The 26,066-nt window shown below is 39.9% G+C and overlaps 3 protein-coding genes across 8 annotated transcripts in view; 2 read left to right on the top strand and 1 right to left on the bottom strand.

The window, feature by feature from the left end:
* Positions 1 to 882: 882 nt before the first annotated feature.
* prr13 (proline rich 13) lies at positions 883 to 5,182 on the top strand. Its single transcript, XM_050038944.1, has 4 exons — positions 883 to 1,004; positions 2,734 to 2,792; positions 2,886 to 3,379; positions 4,086 to 5,182. The coding sequence occupies exons 2-4, from the start codon at positions 2,777 to 2,779 to the stop codon at positions 4,134 to 4,136; spliced, it is 561 nt and encodes a 186-aa protein (XP_049894901.1). The 5' UTR covers positions 883 to 1,004; positions 2,734 to 2,776; the 3' UTR covers positions 4,137 to 5,182.
* Positions 5,183 to 5,539: 357 nt separating this feature from the next.
* On the top strand, positions 5,540 to 19,683 carry LOC126385522 (poly(rC)-binding protein 2). 6 transcript variants are annotated; one of them, XM_050037281.1, is made up of 13 exons: positions 5,540 to 5,711; positions 7,062 to 7,184; positions 8,235 to 8,258; positions 8,363 to 8,395; positions 8,531 to 8,647; positions 8,748 to 8,879; positions 9,015 to 9,143; positions 10,080 to 10,154; positions 11,233 to 11,274; positions 13,156 to 13,228; positions 14,005 to 14,057; positions 15,148 to 15,317; positions 18,357 to 19,683. In XM_050037281.1, the coding sequence occupies exons 2-13, from the start codon at positions 7,116 to 7,118 to the stop codon at positions 18,391 to 18,393; spliced, it is 954 nt and encodes a 317-aa protein (XP_049893238.1). In that variant the 5' UTR covers positions 5,540 to 5,711; positions 7,062 to 7,115; the 3' UTR covers positions 18,394 to 19,683. The 6 variants fall into 6 exon arrangements, with proteins under 6 accessions (XP_049893238.1, XP_049893240.1, XP_049893239.1 ...); XM_050037279.1 differs by having other exon boundaries at positions 5,541 to 5,711; positions 13,129 to 13,228; XM_050037280.1 differs by lacking the exon at positions 5,540 to 5,711 and adding an exon at positions 5,730 to 5,759 and having other exon boundaries at positions 13,129 to 13,228.
* Positions 19,335 to 26,066, bottom strand: part of LOC126385521 (mitogen-activated protein kinase kinase kinase 12-like) — a 25,661-nt gene continuing 18,929 nt past the window's right edge. The window contains exons 11-14 of the mRNA XM_050037276.1: positions 25,301 to 26,012; positions 24,480 to 24,547; positions 23,367 to 23,667; positions 19,335 to 23,026 (exon numbers count right to left, since the gene is read on the bottom strand). Coding sequence (XP_049893233.1) covers positions 22,940 to 23,026; positions 23,367 to 23,667; positions 24,480 to 24,547; positions 25,301 to 26,012 — 1,168 coding nt within the window. The 3' untranslated portion in view covers positions 19,335 to 22,939. The remainder of the gene's footprint in view (positions 23,027 to 23,366; positions 23,668 to 24,479; positions 24,548 to 25,300; positions 26,013 to 26,066) is intronic.

Below are 26,066 nucleotides of genomic sequence, written 5' to 3'. Positions count from 1 at the left end.
ACTTTTAGGGAGAAAATATTTCTGGATTATACTAAAAAAACAAATAGGTAGGCTAAATGAAACTTTTGTGGCACTTAGCACTCTCACTCCCGTAAATTATTAAGTTAAAAACATTTATGTTTTAGGTTAATCACTGTATTTTAAAAATCTTATTAGTTGACATATTGGAAAGTGTAAAGTATGGGGTTTATGTAGTAGTATTTTTTATGCTTGTGTGATAAAAACTCCTAGAGATATTAATCCAAATAAATGACAAAGAATCGTGGGTACTTTACACCTGCTGAGGATACACACATGGATCCTTGAAAATTCTCTGAATGAAGGACTCAGTCCTCAGTAGAATTTGAAATATCCTTAACACTGGAACAGTCCTTAGACTGGATTTGATGACGTAGCATCCTTGAAATTCAGCCATTTAAGGATCCTTCCTTGACTTTGAAACACACAGACAGAGGTAGAGATACAACACAGAGGAATTAGAAATTAGGACACTGAGGGCCATTCATTAAATTTACAAAAATAATAAGAGATTAAAAACATCTGAGTAAAGTCTTCTTTAAAATTATTAAAAGATTGTTCTGCATAGATTGGTTTAGTTATTTATTTTTGGTTAAATTACATTAATTTAAGCTGTAGAAAACTCTATGTAGCTATTTATATAACTGTTACTCCATGATAAAATGGAAATATGTGTGCCTATGAAGTGAGTCAATAACTCCAAGTCAGGCCTGTGTGTGTTGCCTTTTAAATATAACAATATAACAATGGTTGGGAGTAAACATCGATTACATTATCATCATCTTTTGTACCATAGAAACACGTAGACCAACTTTTCATCCAAAGCCTGCAGCTGGACTTTTGCCATGACGTAAATGACGTACGTAGCCTTTAACAACGGGCGTGGCTTCCTGATGTGTCTGTTTTTTGTGGTCTCAATGCGGAAGAAAAACACGAAGCTCAGAATTCCTGATAAACTTTAATCGGACCTGAGGCGAGTTTCCACGGTAAGACGTTAATGCTGACACACAGTGACTACAAATGGCGTGTGTGTGACAAAACAACGAGAAACTACAGCAATAAGATGATTTAGAGTCATTGTTTGTGATTTCTGTCATATCATACCTGTAATGTGGAGCTGAATGGAGAAAGTGTTGCGAAATTACTGATACTTGTTGAGACACGAGACTACAGTTTATGTCACGTCATTAACTGTCATGTGTGTTTATGTAATGTGTCTGAAAATGGCTAAATTATGTTAGCAAGAGGTATAGTTTTTATTCAAGTATTTTGTTAGTAGTTGTAATAAAGTTTTGCTTTATTACAATACTGTTGTATGACAGTGTTGGGGAGTAGTGAAGTACATGTAATTAAACTAGTAGTTTAACCATATTTTGCCATAGTTTGCTGGTAGTCAAGTTATATTCATATTTGCATAGGGATTCAAATAGTTGATAACTTTTTTTGCCTTTTTAAAATATAGTTAACTACAGAAACTACAAACAATTTGGGACTCCCTTCACCTGTATTAATCATAAATTTTGATTACTGCTAGTTAATAAATGTTCAGAGAAGGTGTTGCATGCTATTTTAGAAGTTACCTGATTCATCCTGCTTGGTGCAATACCTCCACCTGGTTTCTCAAGACAGGTGTCTGACTGATGGACACTGTGTACAAAACCCAAGCTGACATTCCTGCACTGTGTGTGTGACCTGTAAACAAGTGGGCACTCTGCAGTAAACTCAATTAAGTGGCATTTATGTTGGCATCAGTGGCATGTGACCTTTTTTGTAGAATATTTTGTTATAATTTTGTATATTAGGTAGGCTACATGTCAATTTGATGAGGATTATATTTATTTATTTTTAAATAGGAGGCTTTAGTTAACAAACTATCTATGTCAAGGTTATCTTTGCTGTAGTTCAACGCCTTCCAGTGTAAAGTAATCATTAGCTTGCGAAGCTGTGCTTTCAAAGTAGCTTCCCCAACACAGGTTGTGACACCATGTACCCTTTCGTAAGATTTATGTTGATATATATAGTATGGTGGTCGCCACATTTTCTATACACAAGTGCTGAAATAATTATTCCATCAATGAATCATCAACAGTTTTGAACATTTAGAAATAATTTAAGGTCCTAAAATGTGAACATTTGCTACTTCTCTAAATGTTGTGTATTGTAAATCTTGTTGGACAAAACAATTATTAATTAAAACATATGATTAAATAAGACAAAAGACAAAAAGAATACTGTGACATAAAAAATTTACAGGTGGAATGAAAAAAAACACCCAGAAAGACAGCTATATATGCTCACCACCAAGTTACAATGAGACGCAAATACTTTAAAATATCTCAAAAGTAATACTAGAGATTTTTGCTCTTCTGATACTGTATGATAAATTACAGAGTACAGCCCCCTGAAAAAATGTATTGTAATATTGGAACCTGTAAAACTGATTTAAATTTTCTGAGTTTTGGTCAAACACTTTTTACATGGCACACTTATAACAGATATAACATGTATACCAACCAAATGTGGAGACAGATACAGAGGATATCCTCTCAGAAACTACAGAACTACATTGTTTGGAAAAAAAAGTTGAATCTACACCTACATATTAAGTTATTTAATAAGTTACAGTGTAGTAACACTTCTAATAATGGTTGCTTTTAACATGACATGTATTTATACTTAACATTAAGTGCATTTTCTTTCTCATTGTTCCCTCAGAGACCTGAAGTGTTTGACCTGTCAGGTCAAAAAACATAACACCATGTGGCCAAATCAAGGTGAGAATCATACTTAATAAGCATACAGTTATTTTGTCTTATGCCTGGTGTTGTAAAGAATAAAGTGTGTATGTGTGCTTTTATGTATACCAGGTCCTCCTCCTCCAATGGGTCCACCAAACCCTGTCTTCCCACCTGGCTACAACCCTGCATATCCTACTGCACCCCCATCAGGTGCCTTCCCCCAAGCTCCACATCCAGCGTACCCGGCTGGGCCATACCCAGCTGGTCAATACCCGGCTGGCATGCACCCAGCCATGGTACCAAATGCACCTGGAGCGATGCCTTATCGACCTCCAGGGGTTTATCCTGCAGCTCCAGGTGGATATCCAGTAGTCCCTCCGGCAGGTGTTCACCCTGGTCCGTATCCACACTCCCCAAAAGGCCATAAAGCCCACAAAGGCCACAAGGATAAACACAAGGATAAACACAAAGGTCATTATCCTGGAGGGTTAAATCCCATGGCTGGAGCATGCGCTGGAGGATTGGCTGGAATGGGCATGGGTTTGGTCGGACATAAAGCCCACAAAAAGATGAAGAAGATGAAGAAGATGAAGAAAGGACACAAGGGCTTCAAACACGGCAAGGTGAGCTTTAGCTGTAAGACAGGCCACATTAGAATTGTTTGAAACGGCTCCTCCTGTAGGTGAAGTATTAACGCCAGTGCCAGATAAAAAGATGAAACTTGAACCTGCCTACGCCCCTCAGCCTCAGGGCCTATAACTTCACGTCAGTCACCGCTGCGAACACACACCATCACCAAACAATGCTAATTCAGTCGTGACTCAACGTGTGCAAAGTGCAGCACAGCTGAAGAGTCACAGCACCGTCAGGGATCAACATGGTTTAGGTTTTACTTGAAGAGAGATAGTAATTATTATCACTGAGAATAATGATATCATCACGGCACATCAAAACAAACAATAACACGTTACTAGATTGTATTATGAAACATGATGATGCCTTATGAGCACAAACAAAACACTTGATGTAAATAGTACTAATGGAAAGTCATTTGTTTTCTACATCATTTGTGGTAATTAGTGGTTCAACTGCAGATTATTTTTTATTGTTGATTAATGTGCAGAAGAAATGTTAGAACACAGTAAAAAAAAAAAAATGCCTGTCACAGGTTCCCACAGCCCCAAAGTTCCATCTTAAAAATGCTTAATTAATTTTGTGTTTAATAAAAAGCATCTAGTATTAAAGTAAACCCTTGTTGTTTGTGTTTAAAACTGTCATTTAAACTGTATTAATATGAATTCATATAAATCTTTCTGTGTCTCTCCACAGTCCTCCTCCAGCAGCAGCAGCAGCAGCAGCAGCAGTAGTGACGAAGAGTGATGCGACCAGTTCAAGACAAGGCTCTCACGGAAATGTCACTTTACAAAAGGGCAACCTGACTATTAAAAATAAACACACTAAAGTCATATTTAACACTTATAACAGGTTGTAAAAATGAAAATGCAGAGATGTATTATATCTTAAATGGGCTATTTATACTAGAAATGCATGCATATACTGTTGCTGTGAGCATTTGGCAGCATTTGCATTTTCGTTTCCTTTTTATTTTGTGGTGTTTATGTCAGATATTTCACTGTTACGGTTTCTGTACAACAGTGTAAATATGCAACAAATACACAAGTGTACAAACATATTGAAATCATTTGAAGAGGGAGTGCCATAATGTTTTTAAAAGAAAATCTAACACTGTGATTTAGTAAAAAAGCATATGTAAATTAAGTTTTTTCATTTTTCATTAAGATTAACCTACTGTAGAGTAGGGCTGCAATGATTATTTGACTAATCAATGACTAATCAACTATTAAAATAATCGGTGACTATTTTAGTAGTCGACTAATCGGTTTGAGTCATTTTTCATAGAAAAGTACTATAAAAGTACCCCAAAATACTCTTATTGCAGCTTTTTACGTTCAAATATTGGCAGCTTTATACACTCTCCCATGACGGTGAACTAAAACCCTTTGGCGTGAGTACGAAACAAGACATTAGACGACATAATTTTGGGGTTTGGGAGAGACAGACCGACATTTTTCAACATTTTAACACATTTTTTGAGAAAATGATTAGTCGACTAATTGAAGAAATAATCGACAGATTAGTCGACAATGAAAATAATCTTTACTTGCAGCCCTACTATAGAGGTGGAGAATGATATTAAATGTATTCATTTAAGCCTGTTGATTTTTTTCCTTACTACATGACTGCAGAAAATGGTTATTCTGTATTGCTTTGTATCTGCACCAATCATAATTATATGTAATGGATCTTCAGTTAATCCGGCTCCATAAATAGATCTATGTAAAAACTCAAAGATGTGTCGTCACTATGATGTTAAATAAATAAAAGCTGAGTTGCAGTACACTTTACGCCCACTAGTGTCCCTATAAACAAGTATTTTATTAAAGTTTGTAAATATGAACATATTAGAGACATTTGTAAAGCATACGCCTGTTTTATAATATATGTTTGACTACATATAAAACACGTGGGCCATCAGTAAATTTCAACAACAGTCGCTTCCTGTTGTGACGTTTTAAACCAATTCAACAATGTTTTTATTGTGCGCAATAACTTATTTTTTAACGATATCCTTTCATTCCCATGTGATATTGTGTCCTACAAATGTGCTATAACATGTTTATTTCGTGGATGTGATTTCGGGGCAGCCTCTGGTCAAAGTGAGGTTGGGGGTTTGGGTTGGGTGAAAGGGGAAAGTTCAGAGGTTATAATTTTGTTGTCTTTGTGTAAAGGAGTGGAGCTCGATCTCACATCACTCTTCCCTCTTCCCCGAGTCCTTTCTAAACTCTCCCCCGGGTTTCTACCCTCCCGAACCTCTCCCCTTCTACCCTTACAACCCCAACCCTCCCCCCGGTCACGTATCAGCACACGACTCAGGTGAGTTTTACTACCCTCCCCCCGGTCACGTATCAGCACACGACTCAGGTGAGTTTTACTCTGATGTTTGGTGTTTTTCTGTTTTTCTGTTGTGATCAGAAGTATAGCGGAAAGAAATCGCGCCCAGCAGCTAGCTCGCCGCTTGTCCAGCATGCTAACAGGCCGCACCGTGATAAGCACGCACAGTCTGCGTACGGAGCTAGCTTAGCTAGCCACCGAGAAGTTTGATTTTAAATGTTGCTTTTAAAAACGCCGTCTCCTCTTTAGCGCTTGTACTTCATCAAAGAGGACCTAACTACCATGCCACGAAGGCTGCTGATATTTGGTCAGCTGTTAGTAACGTTGACTAATTACGCTAACTAGCTAGCTTTGCTAAGTAGCGCACGCATGCTCCATTCATTTCCCCAGCACGGTGAGCAACCAACATGCTAAACGGCTAACAGACTTACAAGAAGCGTTAATAGTTAATGGACTTACTTTAAACTAAACAACACACGCGAAGTAAGCATTTAAATATCAGCTTTTCACACCAAACATACTTGTGAATGTACTTTACGAGATTTAGGTCTAACTGTAGCGACGGGGGAGTAATTGTACGCACATTTGTTGTTAAACTTGATTCAACGCTAATGATGAAGACGTCGTTAGCATACAAGCCATATGTTTTTTTTTAGTTAGCATGTAGGTGAATTCAGTGGCAATTAGCTTGTTTGGAGTCAGGTAACTTGTGTCGGAGCAGCATTGAGGTGTTTGAAAATTAATGCACCCAACCAGCAGCGTGTAGTTGGCACAGTCACAGTGAGTCCTTAGCTATTTTTTTTATGATTCATCGTAGTACGCACCAGTTTTCCGTTAGCATGAGCTGTGACAGAGATTTATCATCTCCTGTTTGAATAGGTTCATTGAGAAGAAATGTGTGTAATGGAAGTATACATATCAGAAATTTGCACATTATAAGCGTTGCACATTGAGCCAAAGTATGTTACGTGATCTGGTTTGATTTAACTTGATGTTTTATTTTAACACAGCCTATTAAGATAATTGCTTTGCGAACTAGGTAAATGGACCTCTGTATAGTTGCCAACACTAGGATATAAATGAAGGTTACTATTAATCTCTGTGGGTGGGAATGTTCCTGTAACTCAATGCTGAGGAGACATATTTAGTGTTTACCACCTTGTTAACCATGTGGAAGTCAGTGTATCAGGCCACTTCAGTTTTAGAGGCATACCTTTTGTTATCCCTAATGTGCACCAATGTTAAGTATCAGTTTTTTTTACTGAGCTGCAAGTCAGTCTTCACACATGATCATCCTCTGTATGTAATTTCTTGTCTGCTATGTGCCTTTAGATCCATCTCGGTGACCAAAGACCCCAGTTCTGTACGGACACCAAGGTTGCAGTTATGGACTCCGGTGTGATTGAAGGAGGCCTCAATGTCACCCTTACCATTAGGCTGCTCATGCATGGCAAGGTGAGGTCACCCATCAGCTGCTTGTGTCGGCAATCTAATAGTGTATGACATTATGTTTATGGAAATGAAGCTCCCCGGGGATGTTTAAAGGGCAGGGACTATGTGATGACTAAGGGTATTGACTGGGTGATGGGATCCTGTGTCACAAAGACAAGTGGAGTGGTGTTTTGGCATGTTACTCTGTTTGAGCTTTTGTATCGGAGACTACATTTGCCTCATGTCTAATTGTGATATTTCCCAAGTTGAACATATTTTGCTAAAACATGAATATGTTTCTCTTGGCTGCTCTTTAGTTTTTTCCAGAAATAAACAGGGCTGATTTACTGAGAGTTAAACCCTCACATGCCTCTCTGAATAATCACAGAGCAGCTTGAAAGATCAAGTTATATCACAAGCTGCCATTTCTGCATTGGACACTAGGTAGAAATTTGCAACCAGGAGGCATGACACTGCATTTGCCGTCATCACCAAACCATCCGGCTTTCATGACGGCAGCACAGCCACACACTTGTTGCATCTTTCAGTCCCACTGTGGCCTGTTGTTGTTGTTGTTGTGGCTTCAAATACTGAGATGCCACGTGGCAAGAAGTGCCGGCTCAAAATCCAACTCTGACATGTCATCTTTTACCACAGGCATACCAAACTGTGATATATCCAAAAAATTATCCCCCAAAAGCTCTGTTAGCTCATAGCATCCCAAAAGAGGCCCCAGCACTAGCTAGGCATCAGCAGCCTACAGATACTGTGTGCTTGACTGCATCCTGGATCTCTCTGTGGTCAACAGCACCATCTTGAGTCTGTGTGGGATGAGACAGAAATAAAAACTGTTGGGGAGTTCTTGATGGATCAGGCTGTTTGAGTGTTTACACTGCTTACAGTGACAACTGTTCCTCTTGTCCAAGTGTTAGGAAACCATATAGCTTTGCTTATTGAAGGGTTTTCATTGCCTGGTAAACAAGGCTTGCTGTAGCCAGAGTGTTAGGAAACAATGACAGGTGTAAAAAGATGATTAATCAACCCAATAAATCGTTATCTCTTTTTCTATTTTAGGAAGTCGGAAGTATTATTGGAAAGGTAAGCTGCAGTTTAATAATACTGATATTTGATTGTCATGATTTGAAGGTCTGTGTGTTAAGGTCATAATGAGTCTGACTGTGATTTGATTCTCTTGCTTATAGAAAGGTGAATCTGTGAAGAAGATGAGAGAAGAGGTGAGGTCTTCTTTCTTTACTCAGTGTAAATGAATACTAAGAGGCCACAGTTAGCAGATTGGCACAGTTTGTCTTTACTATAGGAAGCCTTCCAAATTGCTTCTTATAATTTCTTGCTTTTCTCTTTGTCCGTAGAGCGGGGCTCGCATCAACATCTCTGAGGGCAATTGTCCTGAGAGGATCATTACTTTGGCAGGTCCAACCACCGCCATCTTTAAAGCATTCTCCATGATCATTGAAAAGCTGGAAGAGGTAGGTCACAATATATGCTGACTAATGGATTCCCAGGTTGGCAGCAACCATCCCAAACGCAAACTAGATTAACCTTTGCCTCTATATCTTTTTTTTCCAGGACATAAGCAGCTCAATGACAAACAGCACAGCTACCAGCAAGCCCCCAGTGACCCTACGCATTGTGGTCCCTGCCAGCCAGTGTGGCTCTCTCATTGGGAAAGGTGGCTGCAAGATCAAGGAAATTCGAGAGGTATGTGAAGAAAAGAGAGTGTAATACAAAACCATGCAAGCCCCATTCCCTCCAGCATTAGCTTTCTACCTGTGGAATTCAGCACATCAAAAACGGATACACTGAAGGTCATTTTACTCCTGTTTTGTGTTCCAGTCAACTGGTGCTCAGGTACAAGTGGCAGGAGACATGCTCCCCAACTCCACAGAGAGAGCCATCACCATCGCTGGTACTCCCCAGTCGATAATTGAGTGTGTGAAGCAGATCTGTGTGGTCATGCTTGAGGTAAGTGGACTCATAAAAGCTGTGGAGCAAATGAAGTGGCAGCTGTTGACCCGTAAATGAATGATGTGGAATAGTGTGATCTTTTGGTTTTTGGCTACTGTGTGTTGGGTTTTGGACCAGGGATGTTTGGAGCCAGTCCACAGGATTGCAGCTGTAATATTTTACAGTAATTGTAAAATCATGATGGGTAGCGAACAGAATATTATTGAGGACTTCAATATTGGCCATACATTTATAATCCAACATGTTGGAGCTGTTTAATATATTGAAAAGCTTCACTAACTTTCATTTGAAGTTAATTTTTTGTCTGTCTTTTTGGGGGGGGGGGGCTAATATCCAAATGCTGCTCCTACAGCAAAATATAAACATCAGATTGAGACTCCATACTGGACAATACTCACAGTACTGTGGTTGGGATTGGGGCGGGGGGGAAAAACCTAAACAAAAACTCAATTGAGAGATCCCCTGTACAATGCTTGGGCTTTTTTACAGGTTCTCTAGGTGATACTCAGCATTGATATAGCAGCAAACCAGTTTATGCTATGTAAATATATAGTGCAGTAGTGGTGTTTTGAGCAGAGAATGAAATCACTCTTCTGTGTGTGTTGTAATTCGAGCTTCTCTGTGGTTTGTTGTGGTAAGCCGGCCTTGGTGCATGTGTGTCTTCCACTGGCTAATTTTAATGCAAGCCTATTTCTGTGTGTGTACATTGGAAGCACAAAAAATGGAGTCAAATTCCATGTGTGTGTACTCACCAACTTGGCCGTTAAATCTGATGCTGTTTCCGAAGCACAGTTATTGCTAGTACAAGCAGTGATGCACTACATGTGTAATACAAAAAATGAATTCAAACACTATTTTCAGATTTTGCAACAATTGTATGATGCCATGGGTGGTAATTTAACTACACATCCACCCTCTTTATCCTCTCTACAGTCTCCCCCTAAGGGGGTCACTATCCCCTACCGACCCAAGCCTTCAGGATCCCCCGTTATCTTCGCAGGCGGACAGGTATGTACGACACGGGATGCTACCTTTTTTATTCATAATGTTTTGGGGACGATGCTCTGAGAGCATTTAAGTTCCCTCTGGTAAGCAGTGATGCAGTGTATATGTCTATGGCTTTTTTTGTGAAAGGTAAGAACAGAAGGATTGAAGCTGTAGCAAATAAAAATTAAAAATTAAAAAATTAAAAATTTCTTATATTTTTACGTATCTTTCCTCTCTTGCAAGGAGCACCTGTAACATAAATAATTTCCCCTCAGGGATCAATAAAGTATTTCTGATTCTGATTCTGATATAATTAACATGAATTGGTAGTCGGTAGGTGGTACCAGCATAACTCTGTCTGTACCCTTGGAAGTGCTGAGTTCGGTTTCCAGCCCTAGTATTGATTGCCCCAATTGTCTGAGTGTGATGTGTATCCCTGCAGAATATTATATGCTTGGAAATGTGTACTGAAAGGCTCTGAAAATGATGCATGTATATGATTGAGCAAGGCCATAATAGTTCAGAGTAGCTGTGAAGGTTATTTAAGTTTAGAAAATGGCTGCAACCAGAGCTGATTTTGCAAACTGTTTCAATAGAGTATCAACAGCTACAGTACTCCAGTGACCAAAGGTATTTTCCCAAGAGGCAGTTTGTCCCAGGGCCTTCTCTTTGTGCATTTCCCCAGAATTTGTTTTCTTGTTTTGAGCATTATTTTTTCAGAAGTGTGTTGGCCTGTTTCCTGCTATTGTTGGTCTGAACCACAATGCTTTCTGGTGCTTGTTGGCTTAACATTACAAGATCTTTGATCTTTCTAAATACCTTTTTTTTTTTTTTTTTAATTTCTTTGTAAAAGTAAATCTCTCCTTTCGATTTTCCCTAATTCCACTATGTCTCTGAAGACTTCTTTTTTCCCCAGAAATGTGGAGACTTTGGACAAGACATGTGTTGATGCTCTTAAATGATGCTAGTTCAGGCTTTGATGTGTTGAGAGTCTTCAAGAGGTATTTATATATTAGGAGAGACGTAGCTGGTGAGGTAACCTGACCAAAATCTAAATCAGATGTGAGGCCTATGAAAGCTTTGTTTTCATTTGTTTCAGGCATATGCCGTACAAGGACAGCACGCGATTCCACAGCCAGATGTAAGTGCAGTAGACATTTTTACATGACCCCCCACCCCTACCACACCCACCCATAATTACAACTGTCCTCTTCCAAAATGTGCATACCTCCCTCCCACCCACGCCTCATTTTACAGCCTATAACTGTAGCTAAACTTGCCCCTAATTTTAGTGTTGACCTACTATTATCAGACTTTGTAACCACTTAGAGAGCAGCAGTCTTAGTACTTCATGTTTGTGTAATTTCTCAGTCGACTGGCAGTCAGTTCTTAATTAGACTGACATTTGTTGTTTGTGTTTGTCCAGACTCTCCACTGTTCCATGAATAATTATCTGTTCCTGCTGCTCACTCCTTTCTGTTTTTTCCCTTTTTTGTTCTGTCTTGTTGTACATGCCTCATTCATTAGTCTGTCCCAGATAAATATGTTGGGCTCTTCTCCCCCCCCTCTTCATTAACCCTTCATTTATTACTTTGTGCTCTGCTCACTAAATTAATCTTTCTCTCTCTTTTTAATGAGCTTTAGATGTTCCATCAGGAGCATTGGATGTGATAGAGTGTTTATTATTAGTCTCATTTGCCACTGAGTATTGGCAACAGAGCAAAGCAGTGTCAGTCAGATATGATCTAAAACTTGGTCATTATTTATATACTTCAGTGTGATTATGTTAGTGTAATTAGTTTGTCACTGTTAGGACAGTTTATTAAGACAAGAATATGTTCATAGAGTGACACAAAAACCTGTCATCTTTCTTAAAGGGACAGTTCAACTCAAATCAAAACACACATTTTTCCCTTAACCCGTAGTGCTGTTTATCTGTCTACGTTGTGCTGGTGTGAGCTGTTGAATGTTGGAGATATCGGCCAAAGAGATGTCTGCCTTCTCTTTAATATAATGGAACTAGATGGCACTCAGCTTGTGGTGCTCAAAGAGACTTAAAATACATTTTAAAAACTCACCAACAATGTCTCTTTCCAGAAATCATGACCCAGTTACTCAAGATAATCCACAGGCCTTGCTGTGAGCAGTTTCATGTAGGAGCTCTTTTCTTTCTATTGATTTACACCTGCCAACTGTATCGATGTATAGAGGGAACCCTCTGCTCATGGACGAGAGGCTCTTACTCGACAGCTTGAGTTACAAACATTAATGTCATCCTCCTCAGCTGAGCTGTAACATAAACTTGCTCTGTGGTGCAAGGTGAACTAAAAGTAGATGCACACTTCTTTCTGTGCGGTGATACAGGTGTAGTTCTGTAGACAGAAAATAGTTCCTACATGAAACTACTCACATCAAGGTCTGTGGATTATCTTGAGTATCAGGGTAACAAGCTGAGTGCCATCTAGTTCCATTATATTGGAGAGAAGGCAGACATCTCTATGGACAATATCTCCAACACTTGGCAACTCACACCAAAACAATCTAGACTGATAAATAGCCCTACTGTCCCTTTAAATCTTCCCTTCCAGCTGTAGTGGTGATAACTAGCAAAGTGTGATGTTAAGTTGAGATAGTCATGTTTGGGTCTTGTATTGGTGATTAGAAGATCACCTGCATATCAGGAGCTCCCTTTCTTATGTATTATGACTCTGCCCTGACCTTGAAGACCGCGAGAAATCATTACCAAGAGATGCAGCCTGCACTTTGGAGGAATACCTATGGGGTACCCCACATAGACCAGCCATAAAACACACGGATTATCATCTGAGTAGAGCTTTGTGAAAGGATAAGAGATCTGCACGCGGTAGTGTTTCTGTGTGGAGGCTCTTTGTGTAGCTGTCTGTACTGACTGTGATTTGTTTTGTTCTGTTCTTCCCTCTTCCTGTGTTTTCCATTTCCTCCATTTCTCTCCCTGCCTTCTCTCTCACTCTCACAGTCTTCCTCTGCTGCTATCTCTCCACAGCTCACCAAGCTTCACCAGCTGGCTATGCAGCAGAGCCCCTTCCCCATCGCACCAAGCAACCAGGGATTCACTGGTATGCAGCACAGCAATGCACATCAGCTTTCAATGCAAGATGTCGTTTGCCGCAAATGACAGAATTTGTTGAACATGAGCACAAAATCTTACAGGTTGTTTTGATGCCTCAGGTACACTGTTTGACCAGAAATGTAGCAACCCATGGTACACTGGAAAGCAATCCCATACAAAAACGAGCAATTGTAGTTTTTTGATATAATCCCAGCAGCATTCAGCTGTTTATTTTTTCAATCTGTACATTGTAGTGTATCAGACTGCATTAAATTAAAAGGTGCTCTTAATATTTTGTCCATCTCACTGGCATGTAACACATTATAATGTAATCCAGCGCAAAAACTCAGACCTCACACCAGAATTTAGGGAAAGGGGGTAAATCCTAATCTTAAGGTTTCAGTGAAGATAGGATGGATAAATATGGAATGAGAACATGCCTCACTGAAATACACTGACTATATGAGTGCTCTATCACAAATATCACATCCTTTCCTTTCTATAATTAGTGTAGTTTAACATCTCTGAGTGTTGTGTTCACTGTCTGTGATAGTGATATCACTGTACGTGTACGGCTAATCTATATCGCTTCAGAACTGCCCTGTCAGAATTTGGGGCTTTTAACCTCAATAACTTCTGAATATTGATAAAAACATTTGATGTTCTGTCCTCAAAGTTCTACACACTCCATGTTGCATTCTGATTGATTTGCACATTTGAACTTACAGTCTTGGTTATTTAACCATATTTGGTCATCATTTCTCTTGTTTATTTGTTTTTCAGGGATGGATGCTTCTGCTCAAACCAGTTCCCATGAGATGACCATTCCAAATGATGTAAGTGCTTCAATAATTTAATTTCTGTCTCCAATAGAGGTAAAGGTATTAAAGGTATACGGCCACCTTTTGTGTATAAAAAGCTTTATTCAAGCTAAGGATGCACCGATTTACTGGCTGAACATCGACATCGGCCGATATTCGCCTTGTTGTCTGCCATTGGCCTGTCAGCAAATAAGATGACATTCACAGATGGCCGTGGCCAATGTTTTTCTGTTGTGTTACATCAATTTTTCACAGGCTAAAAAGCAAGGCTTGACACTGATTGTGTCTCAGAGACAATAGAAAATGTGTTTGGGATGAACAGAGATCTTCCCTGGAATGCTATCAGGAATCACTGCCGTAGTATACTCACTATTGTTGCGTCAGAGAACGCACCCAATTGTTTTCCAAATAATGCTACAGTGTGAACAACAAATTTGTGTTGACATCAGCAAGAGGAGAGCTAGTAAATGTTAGCTGTTAGCAGCTGGTGGCAGAAACTAATGGCTGAAGGAGGTTGCATTAAGTTACATTACAATGCGTTTGAGCTCTGTTTAGTAAAAATCAGTAGAAGGTGAATTACAACGCTAACATAATGTGTTCAAATGTTACCTTGTAAAATGTAGTTTTTGGCCTGAAACCTGGATAAATACAGTTGTTTGAAGGAGAGATTTGTTGATGTATTTACAGTAATAAAAAATAGATATTAGAGAATTTTGTTATCTTTTATAAATAGTATAAAGGCTAAGCATTTATTTATTTATTTATTTATTTTTTAAAGATCTTTTCATGTGAAAGGTTATATTAAAGGTAATGCTCAGTCAAAAAAGTGTAGTGAATGGCTTAATGACTTTAAAACAGCTTGGTTATTTTTTCATGATGAAGATTTCTCCCTCCCTCCCTCCCTCCTGGCACAAAAGGGGAGTAAATAACAACAAAAACAAAATAAATAACAGCAAAAAAGGCCCAGAATTTCACAATCAGTGCAATCTTAATTCAAGCCTGTCAAATCCAAGGATCTACCTTTACCAGAGATACATATTCATTGCATCCTTCAGAGTCTATTAAGTATTCCTACTGCTCAACCTCCCGCTCTTCTCCACTGCAGCTTATTGGGTGCATCATTGGCCGCCAGGGAGCCAAGATCAACGAGATCAGGCAAATGTCGGGTGCCCAGATCAAGATTGCAAATCCAGTGGATGGATCGACTGACCGCCAGGTCACCATCACAGGCTCACCTGCCAGCATCAGTCTGGCGGAGTACCTCATCAACGCCAGGTGAGATAACCAGTTAAATACTACGTTAGCTCCCAACAGGTGATTGATGCAGTCACAGGCTTTAAAAAAAGTCCAAACGTTGAATGTGTTGTGCAGTTACAGTTTGTTTGAATTGGCAGTTTATAAATGTTAATGAAAAACTCCACTGACTTTGGCCTAACTTATCAGATTCTTCCTAATGTCACAGTCCTGCAGTAATCCACAAAAGAATAAAATATTTAATGAAGCTAATATCATGCAGATACATGACAGGCCTACCTGCTGCTCTTTTTCTAGTTTGGATTTGTGTTCAAATTCAAATGATTTGGTTAATGGTACTTTTGGCTACTGCTAATCATCACTGGTGTTGCTAGCTCTCTGTCAGTCTGCACTTGTGCTTTTTCCCTTATTCTCCCCTTCTCTTGGCTCCACATCGATCCATCACCAGAGATGTGATTCTTTTTTTTAATCCTCTTTTTACCTTTTGGGTTGACACATTCATTTCTGATGAAGCTTGTTGTCTTGTGAGTGATTTCCCCCCTCACACCTCCTTCACCCCTCCTCCTACCTCCTAACCCCCCCGCCACCCTCACCCACTGCTCACCAGCCTGCCCTGTGACCCATCCCGACTGTGTTGTCCCTCTCTCCTTGTCTCTCTTTCTACAGTGTAGAGTCCTCTAAACCTCCTCCCTCCTCCTCCTCCTTGAACCCTGAACAGACCAGCCTGTGCCCTCCCTCCACCTCTACTACTACTACTACCACTACTACTACTACTACCACCACCTCCTCTGCTGCTATCTCTTCCTCCTCCTCCTCTTCCTCCTGTGTGGTGCCCCCCTCAGCCTCCATCCCTCTGTCCTTGTTGGCTCCAGGGCCGCCTCCTCCCTCCTCTTCCTCCTCCTCTTCCTCCTCCACTGACTCCCTGCTCCCCAGCTCTCCTGCCTGTGTGTCAAGTCTCCTCAGTCTCAAGCCCCTCCCTCTCCTGGCCCTCCATGTTGTCAGCGGGGCCAGTAACCCCGCTCACCCAATACCCGCTGAGCCCAAAATCGCCCCAGAGCTGAGCTCCAAGTCTAAAAGGCGAAGGCTCTCCCCTTACTAACGAAGGAAACATAAGTCATCTACTACTAAAGTACTGACAAAGCTCTTTGTTGTCTGTACCTGCACTCGCTTTTGTATCTGGCTGTGCCACGCCACGCTTACTACACAAAACAAATGCACACAAACAAGTGTTAAACAGCCAGACAGGTGGTTGCTGCCATATTTATAAAATAGATATCTGTAGCTTGATTTGGCCTGTCTCTCAAAGAAATGACATGTTGAGTGCATTATATTTTTAAATGACTTTGAACTTTGCATGGACGGTGAATCACTTTGCTGATTTACTGAAGCATTTCTCTCTTTGTGTAAGCTCTGCTCAGGTAGCGGCTCTCTTTAAGATGTCACATTGTATTTATGGGAATAGTTTTATCGTAGTGAATTTTAAGTGACTATTGTTGGCTGTTATAATGAAGAGTATATGTATCATGATGATTTTATTTTAGCTTGTATAAGAAGCAATTGTAATTTCAGTTCCAAGTAAATCTGCCCTCAGGTATCAACGGCACCCAACCACCCTTTATTTAGGTAATTTTGTTGATGTAAACAACACAAAAACATCCAACCACTTAAGCTTAATTTTAAAGGAACAGTTAAACACTTTGCTTTCTGGTCAAGAGTTAGATGAGAAGATGAATCCGCTCTCATGTCTGCACATTGAATATGTAGCAAGAGCCAGCAGCTTGTTAGCTTAGTTTAGCAGAACGACAGGAAAACAGCGCCCCTGGCTCTGTCCAAAGGTAATAAAATCAGACTACCAGCACCTCTAAAGATTAGTAATCGACAGGTTTTATCTTGTTTGTGTAATCCGTATAAAGTCGTTGGGCTATCGGCTAGGATCAGATTGTGAAAACGTGTTGATCAAAAGGAGAAAAAATAATTCAGAAATTGAGTTAGATCATGTAATCAAGTGTGTGTTTCAGTCTGGTTCAAACCCTCAGTTTATGGTAAAAGTTTTTAGTAGGATTGCGATACCTGTGATCCAAATCAAAATTGGGATTATCCTGATTACAGCAGAAGGATGGATTCAGGCTGGATTTCAGGAACAAAATGCAATACAACTGTTAAATAAGTCAAATATATATGCATTTATTTAGATTGTACACCTGATTAATTAACCATGCCTGTGATCAAATACACCTAAGGCTAAATATGAAGTCTCTCAGTACAGTAAAGTTGGAAAAAAAAAAAAAAACATTTTAAAATAATCCCCCAAATAGCTGTCAGTATCAAAGGAAAATTACTTAATTTTAACTTCAATTTATTACTTTATATTAATAACAAAGACACAGTCAAAATCAAGTCAAAGTAAACTCATGCACACAAGTAAGATGAATTAGCTGATTTTTATTTATTTATTTATTTTTTACATTTGATTTATTTTATTTTTATTTTTTTGAACAGCTGGGCCCCGGAGTAACTTTTAGAAAAAATTGTTTTATTTTTATTTTATTTTTTTATTTTTTTATTTATTTTTATTTTTAATTTTCATGGATTAAACAAATCAGATGAGCCTTAAAGGTGCTGAGTCAGATTTTGCCATCTTTGTAGAGAGCCAGTCAAGCTGTTTTGACCCGTTTCCTCTGCTTCATGCTAAGCTAAGCTACCCGGCTGCTATCAAACTTCTCTACTCTGGGCAAGAAAGCAAATAAGAGTTACGATATCGAACTTTAAAACAGCTCCATTAATCCACAGGCCATTAAGTATGAGTTTGAGATCTGACTCTGAACAGCTGTTGGTTGAGAAATTATTGACGAGAGGAGCAGCCGAACAGAACTAATGATCTTTTTATTTATGTCAGAGCATACATTTCGTCGAATAAATTTAATAATATATCTCCTTATCTAGCATTTTATTCTACTAATGTAATGTACAGTAAATGACATTTATCCTGTCTGTCTGATTGCATGCCTTATTCTCTCTCCCCTCCCTGGCCTCCGGGTGTGTCTCTGTCTGTCTCTCCAGGCTTTCCTCTGAGGCCACAGGACTGGCAGCCAACTGATAAGACACTGCATCTGCACTAAATCTCACTTTTATATCATCGGCCACCATAAAGCAGTCAATGCAACTATCCAACTTAAGAGTTTATATATTATTGCTGCCTCTTCCTCATTTTGAAAATCATGTCAACCGCCACTGATTTGATCCGCTGAGTTCATTATTTATTTCATTTGTTTTTTGGTTTTAGTCGAAAGAAGCAAACAATTAGGTTTTTAATTCCCCCTTTTGAGTCGAGTTGGAGGTTTTAATGATTTGTTATTAGACTTTTTTTTTTTTTATTATTATTATTATTATTATTATGGATCCCTTGCTCTTTTCCCCTTCTTTCTTTGTTTGCCACCACAGATGAGTAGAGTTGGAAAACTCTGAATAGGCATATAGATTTAGTTCTGTACAGTCAGTTTTTTTCTTTAAAAAGAAAAAGACAAAAAAGGAAAAATTAAAAAAAAGTATCAAAAATAAGAATAGAGTGACTGTTTTATTCTGTTTATATATACACGCCCTACCCCTCCTCTTTTCCTCACCCAGTTCCACAAAGTCGGTCTGTCCATTTTATGTCCATACTCACTTGCTTTAAATATACACAGCATTCTCCCCCTTTGTCACCTTTTCAATTTGAAGTGCTTGTAACATGGATTACACTCGTGTCACTGAGGAGAATACGTAGCTGTACAACGCACTGTCACCGATTTATATTTGGTTATGACGACAAATGTTCTAACGCTCACGATTGAATTTATCCAGATGATTTAAGATGTGTATGACTACGCATGTCACTTTTCCCCTCCTCTACATGTCATTCCTGTTTTTCCCCTCTCCTAGTCCTGAGATCATGTGTTGATATTTTGCTGGGATGGGAGGTTTTTGGGGGATCGGGGCTTGGCTCTAGGGATCGGAAGCAGAGGGTTCTCCTCGCTTTTTTTGTAAAGACTGATATATACTAAAAAAAAATAAAAAAAATGTTGGAATATTTGTTTTAAACGGAGGAAATATTTTTTTTTAAACTACCAAAGGGGGATTAACTCCTGGACACTGACTGATCTGTCTATTAAATGTGATGAGGCTGAGAACTGAAATCATTGAAGCTCTGGAACTAGACAAAGAAAAGGGTTGTGAGTTTAACACTAGTTTCCTGCTCTTTGCTTTGCTCAAGTCAAGAAAATTATTTTATTTTTTATTTGCAGGAAAGAAAAAAAAAACTTTTGTGCACGTTTTTTGAGACTGTAGACCTGGGTGCCACAACATTGTTTAAAAAATACAGAAATAAAGATGTGAAATGCTCAAACCACAACTTGTCTTGAGCGGTTTGTCACCATACAAAGCACATTGAGCACACAAGTTAAGGATTTTCATGTTTGATTTTATTTTAAATTGTTTCTTAAATATATTTATTGTACAGGTACAGTGATATAAAAAGCAAACGTTTCAGTTTATACAGGGTTGTTGCAATCAGCATCATTGGGGGAACACAAGTACCTCCACATTCGAGACACTAGAGGGCAGTAGTCTTGCTTTTTGGCAACATTTTTTCCTGCAGGAGGATCTCTAGCTTCAAATCTTGGGGGCACAATCAGTTTAAAATGCTTTAAAAATTGAAAGTTTAACACCAGATAAATAAGAAACAGAAGCTGCCATTTGTAGCTTATTGAGTGGGACCTGATTAGTCATAAATTAATGGAACAGGATGCAATGTGCTGTTGTACAGTCAAATTGAACCACGTGTGTATAAGAAAGCACATCAAGGGACATTAAGTACATCAAAACCAGAGTTGTATGTCTGTTATGAGAGAGAGCCCTTACACATTAATGTAAGATGAACATCTGGTGGCCAAAATTTTAGCTGCTGAAAATGTCAGTGAGCTGTCTGGAAACGGAGGAACCACATTATGGGCTTGTAAAGCTTCACTATCTGGATTAATCTGCTGTTTTGAGGGAAAACAGTCATGACATCACAGCCCTCATTTTTAGGTGGAAATTGATTTTACGAGTGGAAAGGGGGAATAAAAGTTCCCTTTTTTTTCAACATTATTGACTAAGCTAAATCAGCGCTGTAGTCAAGACCATCTAAACCGAGACCAAGTCATGACCAGGACCAGAGTGTATCGAGACTGAGACGAGACCAAAAACTGACCAGAGTTCTGCATTGCATTACACACGTAGAGAGTGGAACATGCAAACCCATAGGCACTCCTCAAATTGATCTCCAAAATGGATTTAAGCTTTATCTATCACACCATTTTTGCACAGGCAATTGAGTGATATCCTCGCAGTTTTGGTCTCGACTGGTCTTGAAATAAAATTCCCAGTCCTCTTTGTCCAAGACTGAGTAAAAATGTGGTTGAGTCCACAATGAGAACTTCAAACAGATGAGTCACGAGTCTAACAAGAATGACTCTAGTCACAAATTTGATGACTTTAGACTAGACAAAATCAAAAAACACTTGTTACTCCACTTGAATTTAAACACCAATGATTAGTGACTTCACTTGGACTTGAGCCATGTGACTTTAAAATACTTGATACTTTGCCCAGATCCAAAGATTAAAAAGTATGTTGTTTAAAAAGTGTTGTGATTCCCTTCATTTTCTGAATCAATTAACTAAACGCTACTCATTCCCAGCAAGTCCACACTGAAATCCCAGATCAACCTTTTCGTTTTTTTTTTTTTACAGCATCCAATCAAGTTGCAGGAGAGAATGTTGGAGAAGTTATGTTACTGAGCGCTAGTTAGTAAAAATAATACCAAAGATAATTCTGTTCATGTACAAAAAACTATGTGGTGGTCAATTTAAAAAAAAGTACTGCAGTAAGCAAAACAAGTAGTAGTAGTCGTTTTTTTTGTATATTGTATATATATATATATTATTTCTTTGTTAAAACGGCATTACATTTTGTGAAGAGTGCATTATGACTTGTTGAGGACTCGAGACTCAAACTTTATGACTTGGAACTTGCCAGTCTTGATTTAGGACTTGACTCGTGACTTGCATGTCTTGACTTGGGTCTTGCATAATAATGATGTATAATACATCATTAAATAATGGTCCAACCGCTGCCTTCAAAAAGTGGTCTTGAGACTAAGTATGATATTAAGTACTACAACACTGAGCTGAAGTCTCCTGCCACAGATAAACCTGTGATTTCTCTGTGATGTACGTACTAAAACAACACGAGAAAAGGATGTTTGACTAAATGAGCCACATCGTTAAGTTTTCCCCAAAATAATCTAAACACTAATCAGCTCCTCTGTGCTGGTACACTGCAAACATTATGTGGCAGAACTGAGAGAAAGCAGAAAACCATGAATGTGATGTGATAATTCTCAGTTATTCTGAGATCCATTTTGGTGTTTTGTGTCCCTGTCATCCATGTACCTTCAGTCGCTGTCAGAAATCTACAGTCTTTCTCCTGTTGCATGGATCTAATATTTCATTTTGATCTGAGTCACAAACATTGTACTTTATCACAGGCATGCTTTTCTGATGCTATATACACCCCTAGATGCTCAGAGAGGGATTTTCAAACTGGTATTGCGTTTTAATACAGTAAACACTGCAATACTAATAAAAAAAGCCCATCAGTCCTGAATGAACTCAGCTGTACCAGAGCAGACATATTGCTTTTTCTTTGTTCACACGTTCCTCTTTATATCTGTGTTTCGATGCTCGGACATAAACAGCAGCTACAGTACATCCTCCTACCATAAGCTTTTTTGAGGTTCAAATAGAATAGCGCCACCTAATTAGAAACATCAGCACCTTTAAATTATACAATCTCACATTTTAAAAATTTGTTCATTTTACAACATCACATATTTACACTGATATTAAAACGCAGGAGTAGAAAATGGAAACGTAATCCATGACATAAATATAAATAAAAAATGTAAACATTGTGTTTCTTTTGTAAAGAATGTCAATGAATTCGCTGTAAAATAAGAATAAATTAGTCAGTGCATAACGTTTTGAGTGGAAATGCAATATGACACGATGATCACGAGGAAATCATTTCATAAAGTAAGTGCAAGCAGCAACATCAGCGACAGTCCTGGTGATGTTGACAATAAAGACATAAAATATAATGACACCCTGATAGGATCTTAGATGTTCTCATATGACACAATGTAACGTAACATGACACATTTTCCTAACGGAGGTAAAAATATTGACATGGAAGATGACGAGAGACATTAATAGACAGTCCTGTGGATGACCTCTTTGACCGAGGCTTCTGACGCTGAGGTGTTTTTGCAAAGCTGATCTTGGGCCAGTTGCTGTGGCGGCTGCTGCTCCGTCAGCTCGGCTAGTGCCCCAATTCAGTTTCACATCACTGTGATGCATTTATCTCAAATGAAATGGGATTTTCTGCCTGTGTTTTTTCCCCAGGATTTGACAACACTCACTGAGGATTTGTTTTATGTTCCTGCTTGTGATAACGGATACAGGCCTCTCTGCAATGTCCCCGATCATGACTCTGTCTTTCAGAATAAAAGAGACATTCACAGGCCAGATCGGCAGGAGTTTTGAGTAGGTTGAGGTGTCAGATTTTCACCAGTTGGCTGGTGGTTGGCTGGGCTCTGCACTGCCTGAGTGGTCCAGCTCTGCGCTGTCACAGTCTGAGTCGTCATACAGGCCCTGGTGTGAAGCAAAAACACAAATCATCTGAGTTAGAACAGTAAGAGAGTCTTTAAAGGAAGTACTTCACCCCCAAAATGATCATTTGTACATAAGGTACGACCATTTCTGAATGAAAAAGATGCCAAGAAATTGATTGCCTTTATTTCAAGCCGACATGACTACTGTAATGCACTTTTTACTAGCCTCCAAAACAACACAGGGTGAGTAACTGATATACAAGCATCATTCTGACCACAAAACTATTATCTGCATCTTAGTATCTATTAGAAATATCTCTATGTCCCTATATATTAATCCATATCATGCATTCCCCTTTTATTTGCTCTCTGCTGCCTACCTCGTAATTATGGTCGTTACTAGCGAGCTGGGTCTTGACTTGTCTAAGAATAGCTTCCTTCTCAGACAGCCCGTCAGAGCCCAGCTGGGTCGGGTCAGACGGGTCGGCGGGAATCTCCGAGCCCTGAGACAGCAAGTCGTCGCTCTTGTCGTCCAGACGCTCGTCCGTGTTGGTGCTGACGACGTCCGGTGTGCCACTGTGGGAGTGGTCGGTGGTGTTTCCCTCCTCGCCGTCTGAGACCGACAAGTTCTCTGAGCTGAAGGTGGACAGGGACTGGCACTTGCTCATGCTCACGGGACGCCTGGTAATGCAATAGGAAAGAGAAAAATACAGTATATTAACAAACATTCTCTATTTTTAATGGTGTTTCTGCATTTAAAGAGAGAAATGATGGATGAAAAAAGATGACATTGACACTTAAGTTAGTTTAGATAAGACTTAGATATGCTCTCTGTACTTCAACACAACATACTCTTCCTGGCACTCCTGTCTCCATTTTTTTCTTCCTGCATTAAGTTAAATCATGTGAGATTTCAATGACATTTCTCCTTGGACACAAAACAGACTGGAACAAGTGAAAAGGTACGAAAAAAACCCATTTAATTTCTCTGTAGTGTCCTTTCCGTATTTTGTAAGACACTCATTATTACAATCTGAGCCTGTTAATGGCAAAAACAAGCACTTTTAATGGACGTAAACTGAATGGGTGCACCTGCCCTGAGTGGTTAAACTGCAGCCAGTTTTAGGGCCGTGGCTGCAGCGCTCCCCCTCAATACTGGGCCAGTTCCAAAAATTGTTGTTCCGAGGAGTTGCTTAGATCGAAAAACAAGTTCAGGTTGAAAAATACCACTTTAAGTTACAACAATGCTTTCGTTTCTGTCTCTTCAGCCACATGTGGCATTATATTATAAATATAAGGATCACACTTCATTGTGTGCTGCTAATATTCACATACTGTGTGTTAAAGGCCCTGCACGCCCACACGTGTTTAAAATGTAAATTTCTCATTGTGTTAGGAAGATGAAAATGAACTGTTTTATATGGGTGCGCAGATGGAAATGTAAATAAAGTGGATCTTCAATAATTATATTCAGTGTGCTTAACAACTCGTACCGTCTCCTTGGCAACTCCACTTCGCTGTCCACTTCTCCTTCCTCTTCCTCTGATGACACCCCACGTCTCTGTGGAGAAAATTAACAGCATGTATGAAACCCAGCAACTCCCTGTTTCGGTGTGCACTAACTACCCTCATTCCTGCCAAGATTCCTGAGCCGTCTGGTAAGATACGACCCTGAAGACACCCTGGGTGTCCACGTACATGGTGCCACTTTGAGGGAGCCAAAGTTACTGAGGTTTGGGGACGACTGAATCATCAATGTCTTTGGCTACTTAAACATGTCCATCACTCATCTCTAACTTATGAAACATGCAAATACCCTCAGTTAATGCATTAAACAGAAAACTGAAGTTGCAACTACAGCTACTGACAAAGGCACAGGTGGCAGTAACCACTAATTAAGTGGCCTGTAATTAACCACTTAAACATCCAACGCACTCTGTGTGGGTTTTTTTTGTGTGCATGTGTTATCCGTATTTGTAGCATAAAAATGAGGACTGTACCTAATGGAGTGGTGGCAATTATATTCAGCAAATTACAGACCACAATGTTTTGACTATCTGGACTTAGTTAGTGGCAATTATTACAGCAAATTCATTAAATCATCACAGCAACATTTTTCTCGTTTGACATCTCTGCAGGTGCTGATTTGGACCAGTGCAGCCTCTCACGGCTAATTAAAGGTCCAGTGTGTAAGATTTAGTGGCATCTAGCAGTGAGGTTGCAGAACTTAAGTCAAAATGATTTCATGAAACTGGGCTAGGATTAGACGCCGCCTTGTCTTATTGTGTCCTAAACAATGCTGTTAAAGACTCACCTGACTGCGTGTGACTGCTGCCCTGTAGAGCAGTGCTGCAGGAGTGAGGCGCTGACTCCTTGGTGAGCGTGTGATCACCGTCCCCTCCTCCTTCTCCTCACCCTCATGAGAAACACGGGAGTTCCCGAGCACAGACGCCTTCCCTGCAGCCGCTCCCCTGCCGCACGGTGAGTCAGGGCTACTGGAGAACGGGATAGAAGCTGCATCCTCGCTGGGCGTGTCACTGCGTGGAGGTGTTTCTGCCAGGTCGTCAGTCCCTACACCCACATCCGGGCCCTCCTCCTGCCCTCCAGTCCTTCTGCTCTCCCCCAGCCCAGCTGAGGCGCTCTGGCTGCCCGCTCTGTCCAGCCCCGGCCCGACCTGCCCCTTCCTCCGGCCTTCAGCCTCCAATGTGGTTGAAATGAGATCCGGGCTTGAGGAGTACATCTTCTTGAGCAGCAGATCGTGCTGCAGGCCTCTGAGGGCCGCACTGGGGTCTAGATGCTGCTTGCTGCTGGGAACAGATGAGGTGGCGTTGACCATGGCTAATGAAGAGGAGAGTGTGGCTTTCAGCTGAGCCAAGTCCCCGCTGCTGCCTTTACCAGCCTTCCTGTAGCGGGGTTTTCCTCGGCGTGAGCGGCCGGGGGAGGTAGAGCCCTTGTTGGGGATTGTGACCTGGGTCATGGAAGAGTCCAGTTTGGGCAGGATGACCTCTGACTTTAGTAAGTCTGGCCTGGAGAGGACAGGGACAGAACAAATATTAAACAGGAGGAAAAAAAGAACTTTT

The sequence above is a fragment of the Epinephelus moara genome, chromosome 24 (genome assembly GCF_006386435.1).
Source record: "Epinephelus moara isolate mb chromosome 24, YSFRI_EMoa_1.0, whole genome shotgun sequence".
NCBI classification, from domain to species: domain Eukaryota; kingdom Metazoa; phylum Chordata; class Actinopteri; order Perciformes; family Serranidae; genus Epinephelus; species Epinephelus moara.
This window is presented reverse-complemented; position numbering and strand designations above follow the sequence as displayed.